Genomic DNA, 24,737 nt, shown 5'->3' with positions numbered 1-24,737 from the left:
AATCATTTATTATAGGACAATCACTTTCCCTTTCGAGGGGTAAGTAGAATGACGGATGAAATCCGTAATTGGCATGGAAAGGAGTGTCTTTGATTGAAGTGTGATATGTGTTGTTATGTGCAAATTCAGCGATAGGGAGCAACTCATTCCAGTTATCCTGTTGTTGTGTGGAGAAACAACGGATATATTCCTCCAACCACTGGTTGGTACGCTCCGTCTGCCCGTTGGTCTGGGGGTGAAAAGCAGATGATAACCTTTGATCAATCTCAAGGGTTTTACATAGCTGTTTCCAAAGGCGCGAGGTGAATTGTGTCCCTCTGTCTGTTGTGATAGAAGAGGGTACTCCATGTAATTTGATTACATTTTTTTAGCAACAACGTCACTGTTTCCATACTGGTGGGCAGTTTATGGAAAGGGACAAAATGAGACATTTTCGTCAATAGATCAACCACTACCATAATTGTCTTGTTACCACCGGATTTGGGAAGTTCAACTATAAAATCTATGGCTATCTCACTCCATGGTCTTTTGGGTATAGGAAGAGAAAGGAGATAACCTGGGGGGTGTCTTCTATCTTTTTTACATGTGGTACATGTCTTACAGGTAGAGATGTGTTTTTGTACATCACAAATCATTCTGGGCCACCAGTACAATCGCTTTAGCAATCTGTGAGTCTTGTTAACTCCTGGGTGTCCAGAGAATTTGGAATCATGTACCTGTTCAAGTATAAATGATCTCATGTTTGGAGGGATATATGTCTTACCTTGATAACAAAGTAACCCATCAGATTTAGGAGTTAGATTATATGTATCCTTTGTTGTATCGATGTCTTGTTCACTTTTTAATTTAACTGTGAAATCTATGATACCACCTAAAATAAAGTTAGGGGGAATAATAGTACCTGTGTGAGGAACCTGATGGGGTTTTGGAGGCAGCCTGGATAGGATATCTGCTTTTGTGTTCAGGGAAGCCGTCCTATAGGTGATAATGTAGTTGAACCTTGAAAAGAATAAACTCCATCTGACCTGTCTAGATGTGAGTGTTCGATTGGTTTTGAGAAACTGTAGGTTTCTATGATCGGTATAGATAATAATAGGTTCAGCGGTTCCCTCTAATAAATGTCTCCAATTAACTAGGGCACTTTTCATGGCGAGAAGTTCTTTTTCCCCTACATGATAGTTTAGTTCAGAAGATGTGAGGACACGGGAGTAATATGCTATTGGATGTAATTTATTGGTGGTTTTGGATTTTTGGGAAAGTACAGCCCCAATAGCATGTTCAGATGCATCTACTTCAAGTGTATACTGAGAGAGTGGGTCAGGATAAGCAAGAATAGGAGCTGTAGTAAACGCATGTTTTAAATAATTAAAGGCATCATTAGCTGAGGGGGACCACACAAAAGGTATATGATCTTTAGTAAGATTAGTGAGGGGTTTAGCAATGTGAGAGAACCCTTTAATAAACTTTCGATAGAAATTCGAAAACCCTAGAAATTTCTGGACATTCTTTTTATTACGTGGTATGGGCCAATCAATTATTGCTTGAACCTTTGAATTTTCCATCTGAATCCCTTTTGATGAGATATGGTACCCCAGAAATGTGATATCATTACTATGAAATATACATTTCTCAGCTTTCACGTAAAGTTTATGTGCTTGTAAACGTGCCAAGACTGTTCTTACGTGTTTTATGTGTTCTGTCAGATTGTTAGAAAAGATTAATATATCATCAAGATATATTACCAGGAAGGTGTCCAATATATCTCTGAATATGTCATTAATATAACGTTGAAACGTTGCAGGGGCATTACATAGCCCAAATGGCATTACCGTGTACTCAAAGAGTCCGTACCTCGTACGGAACGCCGTCAGCCACTCATCACCTGAACGCATACGAATGAGGTTGTAAGCACCTCTGAGGTCGAGTTTAGTGAAAATGGATGACCCATTTAATCTTTCTATAAGTTCAGGGATGAGCGGCAGAGGATAACGGTCTTTCACAGTACGTTTATTGAGCTCACGGTAATCCACAATCGGCCTGATGGTTTTGTCTTTGTTAGTCACAAAGAAAATGCCCGCACCTGCAGGAGAGGTGGAAGGTCTTATGAATCCTTTTCTAAGGTTTTCATTTATGTATTCTTTGAGTCTTACTAATTCAGTTTGGGATAGAGGGAAGATGTGCCCATATGGGATGTCAGACCCTGGTATAAGTTCTATGGGGCAATCATACTCTCTATGGGGTGGTAGAGATTCTGCTTCTACTTTATCAAATACTAATGAGAAGTCATGATACTGACGTGGTATTAACCCTTCATCTTGGTTTAGGTGGAGTATAGAGTGAGAAAGTAGACAAGTATTTTTGCAATAGGATGAGTTAAATTCTATTGTATTTTGTTTCCAATGAATCATTGGTTGGTGTTGTCTTAACCAGTGCAGCCCGAGTATGACCGGGAACATTGGAGAGGTGATGATATCAAAAGAGATATACTCTTGGTGGTTATTGTGAATGTTAACAAGTATGGGAATCGTTTGATGTGTGATGGGACCTGTGGATAGACAATTACCATCAATCAAACGTACTGCAACTGGATTTTCTTTCACAACAAACGGTATATTTTTATTTTTTACTATAGAGGAATCAATGTAATTGGCATAAGCGCCAGAGTCCACAACGGCTTCAAGGTTTAGTCGCTGTCTTTCCCACTGTAACGAGATGGGAACTAATAAGTAAGTTGGTTTATGAGTAGAAAGTGTAAAATTGTGAAGAGCACAAACTGACTCACCAGATTTCTGTCTCTTCAGAGATGGGCAGTCCGTGACTGAATGGTCCTTGGAGGCACAATACATGCAGAGAGCATGTTCCTTGCGATGAGACTTTTCCTCTGGGGTTAGCGGTCCTTTTATGAACCCAATATCCATGGCCTCTGCATTACCCCTTGGGCTATATGTCACAGGACGTGAAGGATGATATCTAGTTACAGTGTCATGTGTTTGTTTTTCTAATCTCCTCTCTCTGAATCTCCTATCAATCTTAATAGTAAGGGCCATTAATGCCTCTAAAGAATCTGGGAGATCAATTCTAACTAATTCATCTTTTATGGGGTCTGATAGACCTAATCTAAATTGATTAATTAATGAGATTTGATTCCATTGCGTGTCTCTTTGCCAGATCTTGAACTCAGATATGTAGTCTTCCACATATCTTTTATTCTGCTTTAGACTACGTAATGTATTTTCTGCTGTCAGTTGTTTATGAGGGTCTTCATACAGATCAGACATTGCTCTAAAAAATTCATCAACTGATTCAAGTATGGGGTCATTAGATTCGTACAGGGAGTCTGCCCAAGCACGGGGTTCTCCTTTTAAATAGGATATTATTGTCAGAATTTTAATTCTTTCAGTAGGGAATGTTTTTGGTTTTAATGTAATAAACATTCTACAGGCATTGTAGAACTGTCTAAAAGTTTTTCTATCGCCTGAGAAATGTTCTGGGGGGCTGATAGGCGGTTCAGGAGGAACAGGAGGAGAGTTAAACCCTTCTTTTATAATCCCTTTTAGGGTTAAATTCTCTGAGTGTAATTCTCTAAGACCCTGTGTCAACTGATCTACTTTATGGGAGAGTTCCATGACATGAGCCTGTAGGTCAGCAGGGTTCAGCATTCTGTTTTTAAGGCTTGGTATTCTGTAACACACACTAACTTTAAGTTAGATTTTGTAGAACAAATATATGCAAAACAGTTGTTATAGCAGACCATATAAATAAAGGTTGTGTCTCACATAATCTATAGTGGGTATTTTATCTGGAAATACACACATATAAACTGAGTGAGTGGAGTTTAATATGAGAGTTAAAACTGTTGTGGCCAATAAGTGAGTTAGATTGTGGTTCTCACTAAAAAGTTGTAATTGAATGAAATAACAGTTTTAACTCTAAAGGTTTAGGACTGCATAGCAAAAATATGATAAAAGGAAAAATATGGGTTTGTAGCAAACAATAAATATGAGGCAAAAATTACAAAAGAGATAATGTCCAGAAAACAAAAGAAAAAGTAACGTTTTTGTGAAAAAATGTAAAAGTGACAAAATGGTTTTATGACAAAAATATATAAGATGATATGTCCAGCAATGACTCACCTCCGGAGGGAGAAAAAGTAGCAATGGTGGTTCAGTGATTGTTTTTTAAGGCAAACCGCTGAAGTAGTTTGAGGGGAGAGCAGCTTACAGAGCTGCAGCGTCCTGTTCTGTGTAAACCGGAAGTGAAGGTCCGTGAAACCGGAAGTGGATAGATGACACGCAAACAGCGTGTGTTCAGTAGCACAGAGGGAAGTCAGAGTCCTCAGTGAGAGCGGCTGTGCAGGGAAGCATGCAACTTCAATACCAAGCAAGGTATTGAATGTTGCAGGCTCCTTTATAGCCAGGACTCAGTTAGGGATATATCTTTTAAAGAGACAGGCATTTGGTATTATGACACTGGATCATCCAAATGCTCTCTAGCATACTTCAGATGGGCCCAGACATGTACTGTCTTAAGCAGGGGAACACGTCTGGCACTGCAGGATCTGAGTCCCTGGCGGCGTAGTGTGTTACTAATGGTAGCCTTTGTTACGTTGGTCCCAGCTCTCTGCAGCTCATTCACTAGGTCCCCCCGTGAGGTTCTGGGATGTTTGCTCACCATTCTTGTGATCATTTTGACCCCACGGGGTGAGATCTTGCATGGAGCCCCAGATCGAGGGAGATTATCAGTGGTCTTGTATGTCTTCCATTTTCTAATTATTGCTCCCACAGTTGATTTCTTCACACCAAGCTGCTTGGCTGTTGCAGATTCAGTATTCCCAGCCTGGTGCAGGTCTACAATTTTGTTTCTGGTGTCCTTCAACAGCTCTTTGGTCTTCACCATAGTGGAGTTTGGAGTGTGACTGAGGTTGTGGACAGGTGTCTTTCATACTGATAACAAGTTCAAACAGGTGCCATTAATACAGGTAATGAGTGGAGGACAGAGGAGCCTCTTAAAGAAGAAGATACAGGTCTGTGAAAGCCAGAAATCTTGCTTGTTTGTAGGTGACCAAATACTTATTTTCCACCATAATTTGCAAATAAATTCTTTCCAAATCAGACAATGTGATTGTCTGGATTTGTTTCCACATTTTGTCTCTCATAGTTGAGGTATACCTATGATGAAAATTACAGGCCTCTCTCATCTTCTTAAGTGGGAGAACTTGCACAATTAGTGGCTGACTAAATACTTTTTTTCCCCACTGTATACACTTTCTAGGAGCAAGGCACATGATTTTTTTTGTGTGGATATATATATATATATTTATTTTATTTTATTTATAAAATATTTTACCAGGAAGGATACATTGAGATTTCTCTCGTTTTCAAGTATGTCCTGGGATCACAAAACATTGCATTGATACAATAGGGTACAATAAAATACAAAAACAATAATAAAAATACACATTATATGCAAACATTTAACATAGAGCAGAAAAATATGGAACGCTTCACGAATTTGCGTGTCATATATAACAATATATATAATTATAACAACAATAATAATAATAATTATAACAACAATATAACAATATATAATTGTTAGCAAAAAAAAAAAATGAGACCCAGACAGAATATCACTACCTGGTTCCTGGATTTGTCCAAGTCATGTTGTAACAGATGTAAAAACGATTGAACTATAATATTCAAAAAGAACAATCTATGTTTTCAGTGTCACACGTGCCAACCTAATAGTTTCAAACAGAACTGCATTGATTAAGTTCTAAAACTTAAAATGTATATGTTACTACTGACACTAGATTTCCCTTGGTAAACTAATTTTTTTTATAACTACAAAATTATTTCAATTAATATTGAAGTAATTAGGAAATGTATATTTCTGCACAAATTATATATTATAAATGTTCACTGGCTGACAGGGACAGCTCCAACAGCTGTATTGGTTGACATAAGGCTGAATAAAATTAAAGGAAATTCAGGGTATTATTTAGGAGAGGGGTATATATTAATCAAATGCAAACATGTTTTTCAGTACAGTCGGCTGTTGCAGAAAAATTGTTGGTAAACAATGTACCAATTTAACCATTGTTCTATCCTGATTTGCTATACTCGTTAGCAGACCACTAAATATAGTAGAATTGAATAATTAGCAAATGATACACAATAAAAATGCACATCTAAAATATAATTCATTCTTAACCCCCCTGTATCATGTGATAGCCACCAGCCAATGGCAAATGTATACATGTATATTGAAGGTACTCACTTCTGCACATGCTCAGTAGGAGCTAGAGCCTGAGAAAATGTACAGTATATTAAGGGGTCGATTTATTAAGCTGCGGCAGACAGGGGTGCTTAAACGCACCCCAGTCCGCCGCAGCTCACCTCTGGAGGGCTGATATCCTCTGGCAGAATTCAGCATTGCACATGAGCGCTATTTTGTGCTTGCGTGCAATCCCTGCCCACTGCCCGCGCACAGCCAATCACACGGCAGGAGCTGTCAATCTCCCCGGTCGGACAAGAAAGGGGAGATTGAAATTTGCCACTTTAGAGGCGGCGAAAGGTTAGGAAAGCAGAGGTCTAATGACCGCTGCTTGTTAAATATGGAGTGCAGGTTCTTTTATGAGAAACTGCAGTCGTAGGCAGGCGAAAGGCTTGCAAAGCCTTTGATAAATCGACCCTTAAGAATTTTTTTAAATTGCTTGTTTAAACTGAATCATTAAAGTTTATTTTTGACTTCAGTGGCCCTTTAAAAACAAACAAAAAAACTTGCAAAGAACCTATACCAGATAATATATCACTCCTTATTCCTTTAAAGTTACTGCTCAAAAAAAGGTACATTTGTTTCAGCAGATTATTTTTCTGTGTGTGTTATCTGAAGTTGTAACAAATGTACTTCAATCAATTCATTTTCCTAGCCAATGACATATTTGTCTGGGATAATAAAATAAACACACTAAATCCCATTAGAAAGATAAGCACTTTCATCAACTCCAAAAGAGCTGACTCTGTACACTTACGGTAAAAAGGAAATTCTTTAACCAAGCATACAGGATGACAAAATTGAGGCTAAGACATATGCATTTATTGGCACACAATATACAGTAAATGTAAGATTTATACCAATATATTTGTATAACAGCAGGTAAACTTATGACAACTCCCACTATGACTAGTGACACATTTTTAACAGATTGTTAAAAGATTCAAACATACTCTTAGCTTTGAAACAAGTGCTGACAATGCTATTACTTGCAGTACAGTTGTCCTTTGCTTCCAAAGATGTTAAGGATATCACCAAGTTTCCAAGTTTAAAGGATTATTAAACAAATGCTTTTTAATCACTAGGAGGCAGATTCTCAAAAACTAAATAGCTTAGAGAGCAATTATCTTACAGATTACATAGGAATAGATGCAACTGAATTAAGAAAAGGGGCTGAACTTTCCAGTACCTGCAAATTATGAACTGATCCCCATAGAAAATAATGAGGCTCTTCAAAATACAGAAACTCAGTAAGCTATAAGGTTAACATGGAAGCATCCAGCACTAAAATAATTTTCAACCTGAAGCAAACACAAATCAAAGTGCAATGGTTTCAGTGTAGTTTAACTTGTATTTGCTTCTAGTTTTTGATACATTATTTTTTCTTTAAGATTTATAAGTAAACATCATATTTTGTTCAGCTAGAGTGATAAATTAATGAGTCCTGAAGGTATAAAATGCATTGAAAATATGATGAGAGAAGTTAAAAATCGTGAAAAATGCCAATAGAATACACTAGACCTGCCAGATATATTTCAGCTAAGATCTTGGAAAGCCCATTAGCTGAGGCAGGGAAACTCATTTTACAATAAGGAAAACAACATACTTTGAATTTTGTATTATAACTACAAATTTCACTGTGTTTTTTTTAATTTACATACTTTCAGATTTACTTTATTAACTATCCAATTTACATCCATTGTTGGATTGTGGTCAGTCTTTTTATATGCACACTTTCTGAGGCACCAAATACTACTGAGCATGTGCAAAAGCTCACAGTGTATATGTATACGAGTCTGAGATTGACTGATGGCCATCAGATGATAAAGGGAGCCGGCAATTGCATTGCATTTTTAATATGCACTTGTTGATTATTCAATTCTACTGTGTTTCATATATTTTATTCTATGATAATAGCAGGAACGCCCACTGACAAAACTATAATTACAATATAATAATTGTAATATAATATAATACAAATAATTTTGCTCTAAACTGCTGCTGGGGCTTAGTCATTAAGGAGGTTACTGGTAGCGCTATTCACTTACTATAGAGCACACTTGTGCTTCGCATACGTAGTAGCTTACTTCAAGACGTATTTGTTTATATTGTTGTTGCTTTGATGGAAGCTATCACATATGCAAGGCATCTGCACGAACGAGCACTTTAGTAAGTGAATAGCTCTACCGGTCGCCTCCTGGTTTGCTAAGCCCCAGCAGTAGTTTAGAGCAGTTTATTTTATTTTTTTCATATAAAAGGGAATATTTCAAAATATTCTATTTTTTAGGTATGCTCTGCTGAATAAACATTTTCATTTTTAAAGTTTCAGGGTTGCGCATCTCCCCTTGACTAACATAGCGGTGGGAGTTGTACGTATTAACCAATGAGCATTAAGAGAAACTAATTCAGCTTTATTTTTGTTTCTTAAAACAGATTTTAGTTTACTTTTTTGTCAGACAAAAAAATTAATGTTTAAATCTTGTTCTTTTACATGCCTGGTTTGAAATTTTTGAGTACAATGTTCTTTTCAATAATTGAAACAACTCTGTCATTAATTCCACTGCCCTTTATAAAACATTAACAAAATTCTTTGATTAAGTTGTTCTTTATTTAAATCCTTTAGATAAATATCAGCATTCTGTAATAATACAGGCATTCTGGCTATGGCTAAGTCTAACCTGTCATCACTTTTAAACTTTATGAAAGAAACTGACGTTATACCAACAGAACCTGTTCTTTAACAAAGAGTTGCGCCCTTTTATGGCGACGCTTGAAAAATAAACAAATGTGTATTCATAAATCCCAATCTAATGAAAATAACTGACGTCAGTTAATCTGCATATTCTGCTATATTGGAGGGTGGGGGGAGGTGAAATATTTCCAGAAAAGTCTCTGAAACACAAGCAAGCACTAATTTAATATTATCCATCGTGACTAACTGAATAAATATGAAAATAATTTTTTATAACTATAGCAACAAAACAAATTACATATACCTTCCAACAAAAAAAAAGTAAAGAAACTTATCATTTCTAAATAAATCACATTTTTATTTTGTTGCTCCTGGCAATGAAAACAAAAGCATAATCTCGTTGACAAATTAAATGCATTAGAGGTAACGTATTAAAAGACCATTATAATAAACAAATTACATGCTCTAAGTCATTAAAACCTATCATTTTAGTATTAGATATCCTGAAAGTCTGGAATTCCGCAGCGTAATTGTAGCGAGCTTGATTCGACCTAGTTATCAAAGCCTACAGACCTGCAAAATTTGAAATTTGTGATGTAACATACAATTCTCTGGTCTCAATCCGACACAGATCGATGCTTACGTCATTACAGATGTTCTGAATACACATTTAGCACTATTTGACACTTTTTCAAAGTTATCAAATAGTTAACAGGTACGTTTGCGGCTATTCTGGCCCAGCGTACCTGGTTTTCAATCCGCCACCCTGGAGGCCGCGGATGCCATAGGAATCAATGGGAGTCTGAAAGCAGCGAAAGCTTATGTTCAATGCTGCCAGATATCCCATTGATTTATACGGTAGAAAACCAGTTACATTTACACCTAACACCCTAACATAAGCCCCGAGTCTAAACACCCCTAATCTACCGCAACCTACAAAAATGATTAACCCCTATTCCGCCGCTCCCGGACCCCGCCGCCACTAAATAAAGTTATTAACCCCTATCCCGCTGCTCCCGGACCCCGTCGCCACCTAAATAAACGTATTAACTCCTAAACCTCTGGCCTCCCACATAACTACCATTAACTAAACCTATTAACCCCTAAACCACCAGACCCCCACATCGCCATAAACTAAAATAAGCTCTTAACCCTTAAACCTAACAACCCGCTAACTTTACATTAAAATTACAACATTCCTATCTTATAATAAATTAAAACTTACCTTTAGAATTAAAATAAACCATATTAAACTATTAATTAACCTACCCTAACTATTATACTAAAATTACATTAAATTAGCAATTAAATTAACTATATTACATATTAAAAAACCCTAACCCTAATCAAATTATTTAAATCTACTATTAAAAATTACTAAATTACTAAAAAAAACAACCCACAGTATCAAAAATAAAAAACGAATTACACCTAATCTAATAGCCTTATCAAAATAAAAAAGCCCCCCCAAAATAAAAAAAAACCCTAGCCTACAATAAACTACCAATGGCCCTTAAAAGGGCCTTTTGCGGGGCATTGCCCCAAAGAAATCAGCTTTTACCTGTAAAAAAAATACTAACACCCCCTAACAGTAAACCCCCCACCCCCCCAAATAAAAAGCCTATCTAAAAAGCCTTAGCTCCCCATTGCCCTGAAAAGGGCATTTGTATGGACATTGCCCTTAAAAGGGCATTTAGCTATTTTACATGCCCAGACCCTACTCTAAAAATAAAACCCACCCAAAAAACCCTTAAATAAACCTAAAACTAACCCCCAACGATCCACTTACAGTTTTTGAAGTTCCGCTTGAAGGATCCATCCAGCCGGCAAGAAGTCTTCATCCAGGCGGCCTTCTCCATCTTCATCCATCTGGCAAAGTCTTCATCCATGTGGCCTCTTCTATCTTCATCCATCCGGCGCGGAGCGGGTCCATCCTGAAGACATCTGGCGTGGAGCTCCTCTTTAATACCGTCGCCGCCGTAAACTGGAACTTGAATGCAAGTGACGTCATCCAAGATGGCATCCCTTGCATTCCTATTGGCTGAAAGGTTCCAATCAGCCAATAGGATTTGAGCAGCTCTCATCCTATTGGCTGTTCCAATCAGCCAATAGGATGAGAGCTCAATCCTATTGGCTGATTGGGACAGTCAATAGGATGAGAGCTGTTGAAATCCTATTGGCTGATTGGAACAGCCAATAGGATTTTAGCAGCTCTAATCCTATTGGCTGATTGGAACCTTTCAGCCATTAGGAATGCAAGGGACCCCATCTTAGGTGACGTCCCTTGCATTCATGTTCCAGTTTACAGCGGCGACCGTATTGAAGAGGAGCTCCGTGCCGGATGTCTTCAGGATGGACCCGCTCCATGCCTGATAGATGAAGATAGAAGAGGCCGCATGGATGAAGACTTCATGGATGGATGAAGATAGAAGAGGCCGTCCGGATGAAGACTTCTTGCCGGCTGGATGGATCCTTCAAGCGGAACTTCAAAAACTGTAAGTGGATCGTCAGGGGTTAGTGTTAGTTTATTCAAGTGTTTTTTGGGTTGGTTTTATTTTTAGAGTAGGGTCTGGGCATGTAAAAGAGCTAAATGCCCTTTTAAGGGCAATGTCCATACAAATGACCTTTTCAGGGCAATAGGGAGCTTAGGTTTTTTAGATAGGCTTTTTATTTTTTTTACTATTGGGGGTGTTCATATTTTTTTTCAGGTAAAAGAGCTGATTTCTTTGGGGCAATGCCCCTGCAAAAGGCCCTTTTAAGGGCCATTGGTAGTTTATTGTAGGCTAGGGTTTATTTTATTTGGGAGGGGGGGCTTTTTATTTTGATAGGGCTTTAGATTAGGTGTAATTCATTGTTTAGATTTGGTGTGTTGTTGTTTTTTGTAACTTAGTGTTTGTTTGTTTTTGTAACTTAGTGTTTTTTTTTAGTAATTTAGTAATTTTTAATAGTAGATTTAAATAATTTGATTAGGGTTAGGGTTTTTTAATATGTAATATAGTTAATTTAATTGCTATTTTAATGTAATTTTAGTATAATAGTTAGGGTAGGTTAATTAATAGTTTAATATAGTTTATTTTAATTCTGAAGGTAAGTTTTAATTTATTATAAGATAGGGATGTTGTAATTTTAATGTAAAGTTAGCAGGTTGTTAGGTTTAGGTGTTAATAGCTTATTTTAGTTTATGGCGATGTGGGGTCTGGCGGTTTAGGGGTTAATAAGTTTAGTTAATGGTAGTGATGTAGGAGGCCAGAGGTTTTGGGGTTAATATGTTTATTTAGGTGGTGGCGGGGTCCGGGCAGCGGCGGAATAGGGGTTAATACATTTATTTAGTGGCTGCGGGGTCCGGGAGCGGCGGAATAGGGGTTAATAACTTTATTAAAGTTGCGGTGGGGTCCGGGAGCGGCGGGATAGGGGTTACTAACTTTATTACAGTTGCGGAAGGGTCCGGGAGCGGCGGGATAGGGGTTAAACATTTTATTATAGTGACAGGATATAAATAAAGTTGGGAAAAAGCCGAATAGCAGCGAGATCGATGACTGCTAGTTAACAACAGTCCTGCTCATCGCCCCGTACTTGGTGCGCAGCTTTTTGCCGTCTTTTTTTATAAATATGGTGAGCGTATTCGGGTCCGCAGCCACAATGTTAGGCGATGTTAGGCGAGTGTCTTGGTGCCGGCGAATGCAGCATAGTTGAGGCTTTGATAAATATCCCCCTAAGTTTAACCCCCACCACAAATGGGTTAAACACATTAAAGTACCGCTCGGCAACCACAGAGAACTGGTGGTCTCAAGCAGACACAGCTGGTGAGCCAATATACAGCGGCAGTGACATGACACAGCAGCGCGATTGCCGCTGCTGATTGTCTCACTGGCTGTGTCTGCTGTGGACCACTATAATGACCCTTCAAGTCCTAATTAGGGGTTCTTGCCTTATACGCCTGCATCACCATGTTTGCTTTTTAATCTTTGGAAGATGACGGCTGCTTCTTAACTTATGTTTCCGGCGAGCCTGAAGGCTTGCGCGGAAACACCTGAATTCGCAGCATGTTAAATCGGCCCAATGAGTAAAATCATCACAATGTTATTAAAAAAATAAGCAAAATTATACATTGTTACAAAAACACTCCTAGATGGGCTATATAAATGGATCATCTACAAAACATTTATGCAATAAATAAATAAATATAGCTTTCAATGTGCATTCAACTGCTTATATAGCCTGTTTACAAAAGTAAATAAATGATTGCAGAAGTACTCAGTGAAAGCAAACTGTACAACTGTAGGCCAGAGGCAGTGCCAAGAAATCTGTTTATATGCCAGTTTCGTCACTTGTGGCGTAGATCACCCCCCCCCTTTCTAACCACAAAAAGTGGTTAGAAGGTAGTGTAGTTTGTGGATTAACATCTACAGGTAGTGTAGTTTGTGGATTAACATCTATGTGTTTAAAGGGACAGTAAACACCAATTTTCATTTAACTGCATGTACTAGACACTACTATAAAGACGAATATGCACAGATACTGATATAAAAATCCAGTATAAAACCTTTTAAAAACTTACTTAGAAGCTCCCAATTTAGCACTGTTGATGAGATTAGCCTGGCAAACTCACTAAAAGGGGCTGATAGCAGAACCCCCCTCCCCTCTCCCCTGCATATGAAAAGACACATTATACAAACATAAGCAGTCTGAAGTCTGTATACATCAGTATACATCTAAAACCTTTGGACTTGGTTTGGAGTCTGAAAATCAGCACAATGTTATTTAAAAATAAGCAAAACTATACATTTTTTCAAAACCACACCCAGCTTAGCTATATAAATGGATCATTAACAAAACATTTATGCAAAGAAAATCTAGTGTACAATGTCTCTTTAACAATGCACAATAATTAACAAAACAATATTAACAGTATTAGTGTATTTAATAGTTATTAGCAATTCGTTTATGTATATTTTTATAAATAAAGTTTATTAAATCTTTTTGAAAGTTTCATAAATCATTTTATTTAAACATTTTGTGAAAACTGTATTTGGCTGTAAAAAGCTTAGCTACTTCTTTAATGTCATTTCGCAGATTCAAACTGCTTTTAGCACTTAAGTACCATTATTTTTAAAATAGTCTTTCAAATTTTCCACTTTTATTTTTACATTAAAGACTAATGCAAAATTTCACAAAAAAATTGCCAGAGATTTTGAGATTACGGTGTTTATTCAAAACTTATATTACTTTTTGCTCCCAATAGGATAAAGCCTATGTATTCAAATAAAATAGAATGACACCAAATAAATGCTCTATTCAAAGTATCTCATAGGATTTCAATTTTAGATGTGATTCAGTGAAATTGTAAAATATTAATGGAGATATGGAAAGCACTTGTTTTTTTAATGATACGTTTAAACTTTTCATGAGCTTTCTATGAAAAAAATATATAATGCAAATAATAGGTAAAAAAATATTTTGCATTAGAGATTGTCCACGACAATATTTAATGTAACTGAACAGAAAAAAACATTGTCACATTATTTGTTTCCAAAGAAGCGCAGAAGTGATTTTAGCAAATGCTGATGTAGAATGTAAAATGTACTATTAGCATTTTTTCTTTATGTTGCTTAGCAAATATTTTAAAAAAATATACAGAATGTTAAAGGGACAGTCTACACCAGAATTTGTATTGTTTTAAAAGATAGATAATCCCTTTATTATCCATTCCCCAGTTTTGCATAACGAACACAGTTATAATAATATACTTTTTACCTCTGTGATTACCTTGTATCTAAGCCTCTGCAAACTGCCCCTTTTTTCAGTTCTTTTGAAAGACTTGCAGTCTAGCCAATCAGTGCCTGCTCCCAGATAACTTCTTGTGCACGAGCACAGTGTTATCTATATGAAATATGTGAACTAACACCCTCTAGTGGTGAAAAACTGTTAAAATGCAATCTGAAAGAGGTGGGCTTCAAGGTCTAAGAAATTAGCATATGAACCTCCTAGGTTAAGCTTTCAACTAAGAATACCAAGAGAACAAAGCAAAATTGGTGATAAAAGTAAATTGGAAAATTGTTTAAAATTACATGCTCTATCTGAATCATGAAAGTTTATTTTGGCCTAGACTGTCCCTTTAAAGCGACACTGAACCCAAATTTTTTCTTTCATGATTTAGATAGATAATATAGGTAATGTGTATGAGACTGAATAACCAAAATCTATCCCCAAAAAAGAGAGATTGAGGAGGGTGCTCAGTATAAATAAATTGTCAGTATATATGTAAAGAAAAGATACACCCTATAGAAAACTTGCTTATATTATATATTAATATATAAGTGAGTGCTCTTTAGGGTGCCTAATGAAATGGTTATCACCGAGAAATGCGTAGCATGGTTTCTCCACATCTATGCTAGAGATTATACTATATCAAGCATGAGCTGTTTTTAAACTGTGTTTTTAAATAAAATCACTTTGATGTTTTTAAATCTTAATGCTTGGATGCCCATTTATCAAGCTCTGGATGGAGCTTGAGGGCCCGTGTTTTTGGCGAGTCTTCAGACTCGCCAGAAACACAAGTTATGGAGCAGCGGTCTAAAGACTGCTACTCCATAACCCTGTCCCCCTGCTCTGATGAGGCGGCCAGGAATCGCCACAATTCAACCCGATCGAGTACGATCGTGTTGATTGACACCTCCCTGCTGGCAGCCTATTGGCCGCGAGACTGCAGGGGGCGGCGTTGCACCAGCAGCTCTTGTGAGCTGCTGGTGCAATGTTGAATACGGAGAGCGTATTGCTGTCCGCATTCAGCGATGTCTGTCGGACCTGATCCGCACTGTCGGATCAGGTCCGACAGACATTTGGTAAATCGGGGCCTCATAGTATTATTCTCTGAGCTTACGCTACCTATAGGGTCTATCCCTTCCATCTGGTTACCTGCCTCTGCTCCTGAGCTGTTGTGGCCTTGCACTGTGGGGAATCGTTTGGATGGTGCTCAGATAGCTGGACCTGCTGTAGAAATCCAGCCTGCTCCTATGGGCATGACTGAATGCCTTTTCTGAATGTGAGTACCCTGTGTGTATTCCTTCTGTTTGTACCACACATTGTACTATTGATTCGCACATGTGGCGCCTCTTTCTGTTCCATATTTTATTGTGTATATATATATCAAACATCTCCCACCCATAAAAACATTTGAAGTATATGCTGCAAAATAAGTAAATACATAAATAAAAAATAAAAAAATGAGCAAGCCAAGGTCACACATTTTAATTGTATAATTTACTAACATAGACAATAAAAATTTTCGTCAACACCACGGACAATATAATAATACATAGTTACAATGGACAAATGATTATGAGTGGGTGTTAAGAAACAGAATGAGAAGCAAATGTGGTTTTTAAAACAGTCATTTTGTGAAAGGAATTATTCATGCCTAAAGTATGCAGAAACAGTCATTCTCGTACTCCAGTAAATAAAAAGATGTCTGTATTTGCATTTCAAAGATTAAGACAGGAATTGCACAAGGCTCAACATAATATCTTTGCCATTAACAGCAGTATAGTTAAAAGATCATGAAACCCCAAAAAAATATTTCATGATACAGACAGAACATACAATTTAAAAAAAATAAAAAAATCCAAGTGCTTTGTTCTCATAGAATTCTTTGTTGAAGACCTATAAAGGTAGTTTGCAGTTGTCTCGAGCACTATATGGCAGGAAACACTGATGCTATCTAGTGCTCTTTGCAAATGTATAACATTCTTTGCAAAACTACTGCCATATACTGCTGCAGACACATGAACACTCCTGAGCGTACCTAGCTGTTTTTTAACAAACAATACCAAGACAACACAGAAAATTAGATAACAGAAATAAATTGAAACATTCTTTAAAATTGTATGCTCTGTCTGAATCATGAATCATCAATAACAATTTTGGGTTTCGTGTCTCTTTAAGCAGTCCAATAAAATAAATATGTAGATGCAACATGAACAACTGAAAAATTATAATTATATTCATTATTATTATGCAGAGCATATTGTTTAACTGTAGTAATTTGACATTTCAAATATATGTGGGGGGGGGGGGGCATCTGCCAGTATGGATTTTCCTCCCCACCTGGAATACAAACTGCAAGGGAAAAAAGACAATTGAGTGTCCATTTATTTCTTTCAATCCTCCTAAATGCAGATCGATTTTAATGGAAGAAGCATAGTATTCTGGAAGTTTCAAAGCATTCTGGAATTTATAGTTCACTATTTTCCTTGTGCCACTACAGTTCTGGACTCTAATTCCTAGCATGCATTGAACAGTGGTGGGGAGCGAGCATCCTGGAAGGCATATGGTCACACCCCCCTCCTTCATGCTGTGTGTATGTGCCCCAAGAAGGAAGTATGGTCTGCACAATGTAGGGGGGTGCACTGTGTGTATGAGGCTACGAGCCCCTTGTAATTAACTGGGGAAGGCAGTTGGGAGTATTGTCTGACTCTTTACACAGCTATTGGGAATGTACTGTACCAGTAATCTTAAACTCTGCACAACCCTGATCTTACATTCCTGCTTTTCAACAAAGGATACGAAGAAAACGAAAAATATTTGATAATATAAGTAAATCGGAAAGTTGTTTAAAATGGTATGTTCTATCTCAATCATGGAAAATAAAATTTGTTTTAGGTCCCTTTAAGTTAGATTTTACCGTCTCCTTAAATACTGTTGTTTCATATACAGGACAGAATCCCTTTAAATTAATTTCCATGTTTAGTATCACCTTACGATAACATTAAATAAATTAGTTTTATACTAGAAAACAAAAATGAGTCTTCTCAATATTCTGGATAAATGTTCCAGCACACGCAGGGAATTAAAAAATAATAATTATGCTAATTAAACTGTAAAAAAAAATATTTTTTGAAGATAATACATGAATATCGCTGGATTATACACAGACTACTTCATCAAACACTTTATAACAATCCAGTGTACAATATCTCCCTAATTAGCTGGCACTTTCCTTAAGAAGAATTAAACTAAACAAGGAGCCTTGAAAAATAATTGAATGCAACATTTATACAATATACTAAAAAATGTATATATATATATATATGAAAATGCCAAACTGCAAATATGTTTAAAACTGTTAAACATTAGAATACACACAAAATATGTGAACTTTAATATGTTGACATAAAACATGATTCCTATTAAATATTTAAAAGGTCACTCTCAAGAAAAATATGCTGGTTTAGTTTTAGAGGATTTAATAGAGTATAAGTCTTTGTTATTCATAATAAATTGAAATGCATTTCATTGTTATGGTGAGGTTCTCCAGTGGCCGACAAATAAACCCGGTTTTATCAAGCAGATAGATTCCAACCCCTATATTTACAAACAAATCAGCAGAAGGTAACGCACAGAAAATGTTCATATTCTGGAACTATTTACTGAAATGGGACATTAAAGGGATATTAAACAGTATGAGATTGTAATATAAAATATTTAATTGCAATGTAAAATGTTTAATTATCTGTAGTTAAAATGTTTTGCAATATATACTTTTGTTCCCTTTTCCTATAATTTAAAGGGATAGTAAACCCAATATTTTTCTTTCATGATTCAATTAGAGCATGCAATTTTAAGCAACTTTCTAATTTATTCCTATTATCATTTTTTCTTCTTTCTCTTGGTATCTTTATTTGAAAAGCAGTAATGTAAGCTTAAGAGCCGGCCCATTTTAATATATAATTTTAAATATATAATTGTAGGAAATGCTCTATCTATCTATCTACATTGTCCCTTTAAATTTTGTTGTTGTACCTAGGTTCTTTCTCTGCTGTGGCCAATTAGAGACAGTTATAAATGTATACCTAGAGTGTTCAACCAATGACGCTGCTACAACTGCAATCCACGTAATAGGCTACACCAAATCTTATGTCTCGGCACTTTTAACCTGTAGACTGTAAGCTCTTTGGACTAGGAACCACCTTCTTTTGTTTAGTTTGCTATGCATACCACACATTTTTGGCATTGTATACCCCTACTATACAGAATTTTGCATTGCTATACAAATAAATATAACGACTGTGAGAAATATAGCAGGGTTAATTTGGAGTCTGCACTTCTAATTGGAATTGGAAAGCTCACATTTTCCAGAGTTAAGCTACAGGAAACGTGGACAAAATAAATAATGAAATTATATTGTAAAGGTATTGATATTATACAAAATTAAACATTTTATAATACATTCTCAAGGCGTTTAACATCCCTTTTAAAGTTTTAAATATTTATATTGATATTGCGAGTTTGTCCACAATTGATATTCATTGGTCTGTTACTCATTGGCTGTTTAAGGCCACTCCCACAAGTCTAATAAATGTCACACACCATTCTACACAAGCAATTAAACATAAAATGACTTCCTGGAAAAAAAATGAATACAATCTATTTTTAAATACTCTCTTTCGAATGAAACAAAGCAAAATTACTTTAATTTCCCTTTTTTATGCAAAATTACTAAATAGAATTTATGTTATTTACTAAAAAAAAACAGAATGTTTAATGTTCCAATGCACAGTGACTTACCAAATTCATCACATATACTTTCATTTTCAATTAATGTTGGGTGATCAAATGTTTCCCGACAGTAGAGAATTTTTGTGTTCTTGTTTATTATAGCGATACCGCCAAGTGCTTGAACAAATTGGTCTGCCAATACTGAAGAAGGTTTGGCTTGAATGCGTTTAAGAATAGAACGATATCGACAATATTGTGGGTAGCTTAAAACCATCACATTTCTCTCGTCTTCGTCATCCCCTGCAAAATAAGAAAAATACCATTAAATAATCATTTACTTTTTTTGAGTTGTAGAATCACTATAGCAGTCTGTAATAAGAAAGCTGCAACACTTTGATATAGTAAAAATACAAGTACAAAACCTTTTATTCAAATCTGCTCGGGACCAAAAAATGAGAGTGGATGGGACCAAGGATGGGACCAAGTGTAAACATCAATATCTTTTGTCATTTAGGCAATATTTACATGGCATTATACAGCTTATACATGAAACCAAAATGTAATTTTATCATTTTTAATACTTTTGTATACATAGTACCATCAGAAAGATATTACAGTACTGTAACTATAAAGGTTTAAGTAGCATTTGCATTTTAGAACACAAAAAGTAAACCAAACAAACAGGAAGAGAAGATTTTGGGGCTGATTTATCATGGCCCGAATGGGGTCAAATACCAGTTTCCGTGCGAACCTTTAGGCTCGCCGGAAACAGGAGTTAAGAAGCAGCGGTCTTAAGACCACTGCTCCTTAACTCCTCTGCTGTCTCTGAGGCATCAAATATGATCGGGTTGATTGACACCCCCTTCTTGCGGCCGACTGCCCGCGAATCTGCAGGGGGCTGGTGAACTGCTTGTGCAATCTTAAATGCCAACAGCGTATGCTGTCGGCATTCAGCGATGTCTGGAGGACATGATACGCTACAGCGCATCATGTCTGCCAGACATTGATAAATCGGCCCCTTTGACTTACTGGTGGGGAAAAATGATAATTTAAAAAAATAAAGACATTTTAATACTAATTAAAAAGTTTGGATTTCGAAAAAAATCTGGATTTTGGAATTCCGGATTTGGGGAATTCTGTCTGTATAAAAATTGATATGTTTAAATCACAATTAAGACATTGCGGCCTATTTATTAAGATGCGAGCGGACATGATCCGATATAGCGGATCATGTCTACCGCACATCGATAAATGCTGACAGCATACGCTTGTGCAATGCTGCCCCCTGCAGATTCGCCTCAGAGCAGGTGGACAAGTTATAGAGCAGCGGTCTTTAGACCGTTGCTTTATAATTGCTGTTTCCGGCGAGCCATTCAGAGCGTGATAATTCGGCCCCTATTGATTCACAATATAATGTAGTCTATTCACAAACAAGGCCGTATTGGTCTACCAGGATAACAGGAGAATTCCCGGTGGGCTGACGCAGCTGGGGCTGGAAAGCTACAATTCAAAGGGGTGATTAATAGATGCAATTTAGGTTGTAGAGTGCCTAATTAACAACAACCTGCCATTTGTTTTTTAATAAAAACTAATATAATTCTAATAAAAAAAAAATTGGGGAAGGAGTATCCCAGTGATAAAAATGGGGTGTACGCATTATACTGAGCCAACGGAAAATAGGGCTGGTCTCCAAATTTTCCAGGGCCGCTTTTGATTCCCAGTCCAGCCCTGTTCACAAAGTTCCAACATTGCTCCATCTTGATACTGATTTATCAAAGGTTGGGTGAAATAACCTTTAAGAAAAAGAAGTATAATCCAGAAGTCTTTTTTTTTTTTTTTTTTTTTTTAACAAAAGCAGACGACTTGCAAAAGAATAGCAAGTTGACTATAACAAAAATACCAACTAGAAGTCGACTCATTATTTCAGGTTAGTGATTTCAAGTTATATGTTCAACTACTCATATATTTAGGCCTCTGTAACATAACAATACAGATACCAATTTTTGTTAGGGCAATTGGAACAGGCAAAGCAAATTAAACATTAGTAATTTACTAACACACTGCAACTGTATTTGATTTGACATATCCTGACAATTAAAGGGACATTCCAGACCAAACTGGAATGTACAGAAGTGCATTCCACTTTTGAATGTAAGCATTTTTACAATATAGTTTTAATAAAAGCTTTTATTAAGGGCTCGGATTTCACAAGCCGTTCACCGCATTACGACTGCAGGTTCTCACAAGAGAACCAGCAGTCAGTATTTATCAAGCAGCGGTCATCAGCTTCATATTCTCTTGTCCACCTCTTAAGTGGAGAATTTTAATCTCCCTGGTCTCGCCCGGCTGGGGAGATTGACGGCTCTTGCACCGCGTGTGATTGGCCATGCATGGGCAGGGGGCGGTGTAGCACAAGAGCGCAAAATAGTTCTCTTATGCAATGCTGAATTCCGCCAACGGAATTCAGCCCGCCAGAGGCAAGCTGCAGCGGATAGGGACACATATGTACGCTCCTGTCCGCTGTTGCTTAATAAATCGAGCCCTAAGTGAGAGCTTTTACTGTGCATATGCACATAAAGTATATCTAAATATGCTTTGTGCAACAGCCTTTTGACCAGTGTATCTGCTCAGGCAGCTGTTGGTGCCTTGTAGTGTGCTCGAGAGGGCTCAAATTACATGATATAAATCACTGAGCAGACACACTGTTCATATTTACGTCATCTTCGATAAAACGCATCAGATAACACAATGGGTGTCTGTGTGACTGCTAAATTAATTGTGTGTTGTTTTTTTTACTTTTTGTATAATAAAGGATGATTTTTATTATGGAATGTTGTACTCTTCATAATATTGACTATGCTGTGTGTGGATAGTGATTTACATCTGTCGCTTGGTTTATTTTTGGGATACCTTGTTTTCTGATATTTACAAACTGTTACAAATGCAGGTGAAATATATAATTATTCATCCAAGGCATCGTTATATATATATATCACTTATACTTAATTTTAATATGTAAATGCTACACTGATGTTCTTAAAGAAGAAAAAAATACTTTATGGACAAATAATCTTACACAAAAAAGTACGTAATTATATATTACTATTAATAAAATCTTAATGGATATTAAATGTACAGCACAACATATATTTCAAATGATGTGTAATTTGAAACCAGATAAAACTGAATATCTTCTTTTGATTTTACATTAAATTATCTATTATGGAGCAATCAAATTATGAAGAAGCCATGTTAGGCCAATTAAGTTAAACATAATTTATTATTTTCCAAGGCACATTTAATATCATTTTAAAACTGGCATCCTATATTTATTCTATAATTTAAAGCTAATCATAGCTAATTCTATGTTTAAAGGGATACGACAAACAGATCTCACTAACTTCGAATCATTTACTGCTCCAAAAACAGTTTAACCTCATACCGATGGTTTGCTAGACAATCCAATGATGTGTTTAATATTAAAAAAAAATTCATCAGTATCAGAAGTTTTAAATGTGAGAATTCAGGGGTTATTTCTAAAAGTAATATTTTACAGAAGATGGTGTTACTAGAACAAGTCTGTTTTCAGGTAGATAGAGCTGGAGTTTTCATTAGGCAACACACGCAGCTGTCTATGGGTGCCTAATCTCAGAGATGTACTTTCACGAGACCCTGGTAGATACCATAGTTCAGGACTTGATACATCTGGTGCAGAAATGTGCATGTGTTGTCATTCCCCCCATTTGCATACTACCAGACTGCCAGCATGATTATAAATGATGCATTAGCTCTTTAGTAATTGCTTGCTACACTTTAATTATTTCCCATGCACATATGGAAACTACAATTCCCATTATAATGTGTGGTATTCAAACAGCAATACAGGGACACAGATCAGTTTGCTGTGAACCATAGCATCCAAGTCAGGTCCAAGTCACTCCACATATCTTTTTTTTTTGGCCATCAAGGGATTAATTAACTGCTGCACATGCATTTCTGGCAACTAACATATTAAAAGTGCCAACACTTTTTAGTTCTATACATAATCAAGGAAACAAGCAATTCAAATATATCAATTAATTTTTTTTTAAATGATTATGGAGAATAAAGATAGGATTACTTCCATACCACAAAAATCTCCAAGAACGTTACAATACAAAATATACCGGTATTAAATATTTATTAGGAAAGTCAACAGACACTAGAATAGTATACCTATAGCATAGAATTGCATACCTGCTGGTATCTGGGAACAGGAGGTGAGGTAAAGTCAGGCAGCAAAAGTGTTTTGGGGGGGGGGTCTCATGAGGGCTAGGGATGGAGTCAAGGTGGCTCGGGGAGGAGTTGGAAAAAGGACCAAGGGCATTGGTTGTTAGTACTGGTTTCACATCATGAAACCAGGACATTTATAGGGAGCATAGAGCTTCAGAATAGACACGATTAAGAAAGAGCAATCAGTTTTAAACAACTTTCCAATTTACTTCTATTATCTCATGTGCTTCATTCTCTTGATATCCTTTGTTGAAAAGCATATACAAATAAGTTCAGTAGCTGCTAATTGGTGGCTGCACATAGATGCTTCATGCGCATAGCTATTTTTTCATCAAAGCATATCTACAGAATAAAGCTAATTCAATAATAGAAGTAAATTGGAATGTTGTTTAAAATTGTATTTTCTATCTGAATCATGAAATAAATATTTTGGGTTTCATTTCCCTTTAAAAATAAACATATACAATTATATACAGGTAACATATAACCTGCTATATACACCTACAGGAAAAATACAAAAATACAAGTAGAGACAAGCAGAATAAAATTATATATTAGCTATTATATATATTTGCTAGAACAACATTAAAGGGACATGAAAATGAAAATTACACTTTCACGATTCAGCGTATGCAATTTAAATTAAAAAAATGATAATGTTCTTCCATTATCAAATTTACTTTGTCCTCTTGTATCATTTGTTGAAGAGCAAACCCAGGTACACATATCTTAGGAACTATATGGCAGCAGTGTTTGCAACTATGCTTTTAACAGTACTATACATATGTTCAGAAAATTGTATACATATATTTTACAATTGTTTGACTTGCTATTTTACAGACAGAACCCGTCATTTTTAAAACAGCCAGTGCAAACAACAGTTGTTCATTTTGTAGGAGTGTGCAGTCTTTTCATGAGCATACTTTCTGAGGCACCAGCTCCTAATAAGCATGTACAACTCTTTTAAATATATGAGTCTGTGATTGGCTAATGGCTATCACAT

General features: G+C 36.3%; 1 protein-coding gene across 1 annotated transcript in view; it reads right to left on the bottom strand.

Annotated features, from left to right (window-relative positions):
• The window catches only part of ARID5B (AT-rich interaction domain 5B), a 418,659-nt gene that overhangs the window by 220,376 nt on the left and 173,546 nt on the right, over positions 1–24,737 (bottom strand). The window contains exon 4 of the mRNA XM_053692259.1: positions 19,532–19,762. Within this exon, the coding sequence (XP_053548234.1) occupies positions 19,532–19,762 (231 nt within the window). The remainder of the gene's footprint in view (positions 1–19,531; positions 19,763–24,737) is intronic.

Source organism: Bombina bombina, chromosome 9, assembly GCF_027579735.1.
Source record: "Bombina bombina isolate aBomBom1 chromosome 9, aBomBom1.pri, whole genome shotgun sequence".
In the NCBI taxonomy this organism is placed as follows: domain Eukaryota; kingdom Metazoa; phylum Chordata; class Amphibia; order Anura; family Bombinatoridae; genus Bombina; species Bombina bombina.
This window is presented reverse-complemented; position numbering and strand designations above follow the sequence as displayed.